This window comes from Engraulis encrasicolus, chromosome 7 (genome assembly GCF_034702125.1).
Source record: "Engraulis encrasicolus isolate BLACKSEA-1 chromosome 7, IST_EnEncr_1.0, whole genome shotgun sequence".
NCBI lineage: Eukaryota > Metazoa > Chordata > Actinopteri > Clupeiformes > Engraulidae > Engraulis > Engraulis encrasicolus.
Window position 1 is genome coordinate 42,824,357 of NC_085863.1, and position 5,000 is coordinate 42,829,356.

General features: G+C 45.0%; 1 protein-coding gene across 1 annotated transcript in view; it reads right to left on the bottom strand.

Moving 5' to 3' along the window:
- The window catches only part of ubl3a (ubiquitin-like 3a), a 49,864-nt gene that overhangs the window by 11,469 nt on the left and 33,395 nt on the right, over positions 1–5,000 (bottom strand). Inside the window, exon 2 of the mRNA XM_063203615.1 lies at positions 2,216–2,324. Coding sequence (XP_063059685.1) covers positions 2,216–2,324 — 109 coding nt within the window. The remainder of the gene's footprint in view (positions 1–2,215; positions 2,325–5,000) is intronic.

A 5,000-nucleotide genomic window follows, 5' to 3' on the forward strand; every position in this document is an offset into this window, starting at 1 on the left:
GAGCCAGAACACAAATGAGATTGGCTTGCATCGCACAGTAAAGATTAACCAAGGATAATAAAGCTGCATTACGCAAACAAATGAAATCAGCAACCTTCAGTCAGTCATGTCAGCCCAGTCGGCAATATGGATGTGGAGAGGACAACAACCTTGGAGAACTGACTCTTGCACCCAGGGCTTTGTACTGTATACGATGATGACAAAGGCGTGTGTGTGTGTGTGTGTGTGTGTGTGTGTGTGTGTGTGTGTGTGTGTGTGTGTGTGTGTGTGTGTGTGTGTGTGTGTGTGTGTGTGTGTGTGTGTGTGTGTGTGTGTGTGTGTGTGTGTGTGTGTGTGTGTGTGTGTGTGTGTCGTGATGCAGAGCCACGTGTGTAGGCATTACTGTTATTATTATTATCCGCCTATAATGTCCTAGAGTCGGATCACCTCTGACCTCTGAGTCAACATTGTGTGTGTGTGTGTGTGTGTGTGTGTGTGTGTGTGTGTGTGTGTGTGTGTGTGTGTGTGTGTGTGTGTGTGTGTGTGTGTGTGTGTGTGTGTGTGTGTGTGCGTGTGCGCATATAACTTTTATTATTATTATTATTATTATTATTATTGTTATTATTATTATTATAATTATTATTATTACTATAATCCATCTACAATGCCCTAGTGCTGGGTGACGTTTGACAACACTGAACCAAAGGGTACAAACACTGGAACAGGCTACTAGCATTACTTCATACAGAAAGTCTACTGCTTGTAAAGGGGCCCTAATGCTCAATTCCACAGCAAATAATAAGGTCCTTTGTTTTAGCCATCAAAAAAGCAACAGAACAGAGGAGATTAGAACATACAGTACATATGTAAAGCTGTCTCCAGTGCAGTACATGTGTGAGTATCTGCAGCATTTGCATTATGTATTTGGGTAGATAACGGGACTGAACGATGTTATAAAGGCAGTCGTGGGTATAGGGCAGTCATGGGTGAGCGGTTAGGGCGTCAGACTTGCATCCCAGAGGTTGCCGGTTCGACTCCCGACCCGCCAGGTTGGTGGGGGGAGTAATCAACCAGTGCTCTCCCCCATCCTCCTCCATGACTGAGGTACCCTGAGCATGGTACCGTCCCACCGCACTGCTCCCCATGGGGCGCCACTGAGGGCTGCCCCCTTGCACGGGTGAGGCATAAATGCAATTTCGCAGTGTGCAGTGTTCACTTGTGTGCTGTGGAGTGCTGTGTCACAATGACAATGGGAGTTGGAGTTTCCCAGTTGGGCTTCCACTTTCACTTTTCTAAAGCTGCTACTACAGTAAGCTGGTGGTCCTCTCACAAGTTACACTACTGTCTATGAGTCTTGAAGAAACAGTATCTTACACTGTGCAATCTGGTTCACGATTGTGATTGGCTGATAGCCGTTGTAAATCGGCCGTTAATACATACCATTCCAAGCGAAGATTCTAAGCCCGGCAAACTCTAAGAGCGGCTATGGGCCAGTTCTCATACGGTTTGGCAATCATAATAAGATGTGTGTGATCCTGTATGTGTGTGAGATGTGTGTGTATGTGTGGGTGTGATGTTGGATTAATGCTATGTTGGGGTTACATCCATGGGCCAGTTATCATACGTACTGTAAATATGTTTGGTGATGATGCAATAATAATAGCAGTGTATGGAAGAGTTTGATGTAGGGATTCACGTTACGTAGTGGTGACTTACCAGTATTGGCAAGTTATCACATACGTTTGGCGATGATTTAATAAAAATAAGGTTTTTTTTCACAGTGTATTTTGCTGTGCTGAAATATGTTTGAAGTGTGATGTGGGGTTTATGGGGGTTATGTTGTATGGAGATTATGGCAGTTATCAGACACGTTTGTTGATGATTTCATAATAACATGCGTGTGATGTGTGTGTGTGTGTGTGTGTGTGTGTGTGTGTGTGTGTGTGTGTGTGTGTGTGTGTGTGTGTGTGTGTGTGTGTGTGTGTGTGTGTGTGTGTGTGTGTGTGTGTGTGTGTGTGTGTTGTGGTGATTATGGCGGTTATGTTATGTATGGAGCTTATGGCAGCTATCAAACACATGTTTGATGATGATTTCATAATAAGATGTGTGTGATGCGTGTGTTGTGGGGATTATGGGGGTTATGTACGTTACATATGGGGGTTATGCCAGTTATCACACACGTTTGTAGTAATAATAACATATTATAGAGTGTGTTGTGGGGATTACTGTGACTTACCCATGGGCCAGTTATCATACACATGTTTGGCGATGTCCGCGGCCGAGTCGTTGGGCGAGAACAGGAACTCCTTTGTCTTCCCGCTCACCAAAATGAGCCTCAAGTTGATCTGCAACACACACACACAAAAGGTGGACTTGTTAGGACCTCGGGCCGGGGCGGGAGAGAAAAGGGAGCACCGGGTGCGTTCCTTTTTAACTCGCGGGGCACACAGACAGAACCCAACAAGGAGGGGTGGGGTTGGCAAAGGGGTCAGCTGTCCAGGGCCCAGGGAAAGGAGGTAGGGGGGTCCGAAAATTGGTTCCTCATTACAATGTATGTATTGAGGGGGGGCCTTCAGATGATTTTGTCCTGGGTCCAGAAAAAGCTGTGAGCGGCCCTGGTTGGGCGGCGGGCTGCCAAGGTCCTCTCAGCAGCACAAGCGCCAGGCTTTTCACCAGGCATTAGTATGATGACTGATACCCCAGCAACGCAATCGCAGCCCTGGCACGCAGTCGGGCCTGGGACGCACTGGGGATTTTTTTTTTATTCCGTGCATGTGTGCGTGTGCGTGTGTGTGTGTGTGTTTGTGCGTGTATGTGTGTGTGTTTGTGCGCGTGTGTGTGTGTGTGTGTGTGTGTGTGTGTGTGTGTGTCTGTGTTAGTCTGTGTGTGTGTCTGTGTTTGTCACCATGAGCATAAAGACACCCCTAGACACCCCCGTGACTGCAATACTAATTTCTAGCCTGTCTTTATTAAAGAAAACAAGAAGCCATGTTTACTCTGTAATAAGCAGGGCTGTGGATGAAGCTGCAAAATGAATACAAAATAAACGGGGCAACAGGAAGAATGCTGAAAGAAAATTGAGCTCTGAACGTAGACATGGCGCTCTTTCCATTATTCTAACTCCTGTACTCCCTTGTGCTTGGGGCCTCATGATGATGTTGCAAGACGTCATTGATGACAGAAGTTTAATTCAACGTCTCGCAAAAAAACGCAACATAAAAGTATCATTTGGAATCAGGATGCTGGATGGTAAAAGTCCCCCAAAAAGTTGTTGTGACTAGGCTGACAGCGGGGAAACTTTATTGTTATCTCCATAGAGGTGGGGCATCGCATCAGCAAGGCGCACAGGTTGAGAACAGGCGTTAGGACCATGGAAAGACCCCATGTAGAGTGAAGAAGAAAGGGAGGAATGAAGAGAAACAGGAAGTAAGGTGAGCAGGTAACAAAAGAGTATGAAAAGTATGAAAACAACACTCTAATAAACAAAGACAAGCAGTGCACTTTGCTGGTACATGCTGGTCAGCAGCTAATAAACTGCAAACTACAACAAAGCGCACAGGTTGAAGACAGAAGTCAGGACGATGGAAAAATCCCATGTAGAGTGAGGAGGAAGGAGGAGGAATGAAGAGAAACAGGAAGTAAGGTGAGCAGGCAAGAAATGAAGCAAGTATGAAAACAATATTCTCATAACGCAGACAAGTATTGCACAATGCTGCTACAGGCTGGTGAACAGCCAATGCACTGCAAACTACAACATAGGCATACTCGGAGAGCGGAGGCCACAGTCTTTAGATGCCCTGGCCCACTGGCAGCTTGATGCCCCTTTGGATCTTTTTAAAAACAAATCAGTGAGTTCATAAAAGGTAAAGTTAAAGAAAACAAACAACCAGAGGTAATATCAGAGGTCCTGTCCTCATACAAGCACCCGTAGGTCCACAACAACTGACATTCTATACTATTTTTTCACACACCATCTTTCCTTTCCAATCTTTTCAGGGATAAGATGCGATCATACAATATCCATATTTGAGATTTCGTAATACGCTAACAGACAAAATTTTGAACTGTATTTGTTGGCCCCTGATTGGGTAAAATACTTCAAGATGCAACATTAACATGGAGCTTAGACCCCACTTCATGAACAGGAGAATGAAACACTTCAAGGCAATGGCATCACTTGAAACTAACTGTGGTATTTCTGTCACATCATCACCATGTCTGTCACATCAAACCTGGTTTTGTAAGTGAGGTTCTGTATATTTCCTGTGCACTTTGTATCTGCTAGTGATGTTGGCTATGATTATGTCCTCGATTGTAAGTCGCTTTGGTGAAAAAGTGTCTGGCAAATGCATTGTAACCCTATTCTATTCTATTCTATTATTGTATTGCATATTATTGCAGGACTACTGTCCTATTACTATATTACAGGGCACTATGCACACTGTAATAACATAATAATAATATTCACAATATTCAATGCATGTCTGTATGGTTTGAACGTGGGCTTTGTGAAGTGTATGGTTCATATAACAATGCACGTTTCAGTACCATTCCTTTTAGAAACATAAATGCAGAAGTCAGCCTTAAATTCAGACACTGTCACTCTTTCTTCCTGTCTCGGTCTGTCTCACACATGTATTTATTTTTTCTCTTTCTCTTTCTCTGCCCTGCTCTCTCTCTCTCTCTCTCTTTCTCTGGCACTATGCCTCTCTTCCTCATGTATTTTCCCCCTCTCGCTTTCTCTGCCCTTCTCTCTCTCTCTCTCTCTCTCTCTCTCTCTCTCTCTCTCTCTCTCTCTCTCTCTCTCTCTCTCTCTCTCTCTGTCTCTCTCTCTCTCTCTCTCTCTCTCCCTCTCTCTCTCCCTCTCTCTCTCATGCATTTTCCCCCTCCCCCTGTTCCCTCCCTCCAGCTGTTGGCTGGCTGGGCATGTCTGATGCACGTGATCATCATTATGCGAGTGTGCTTCCATGTGCCTCGTGTATGCAAGTCCAGTCCACTCACTCACTACACCCACCCACCCA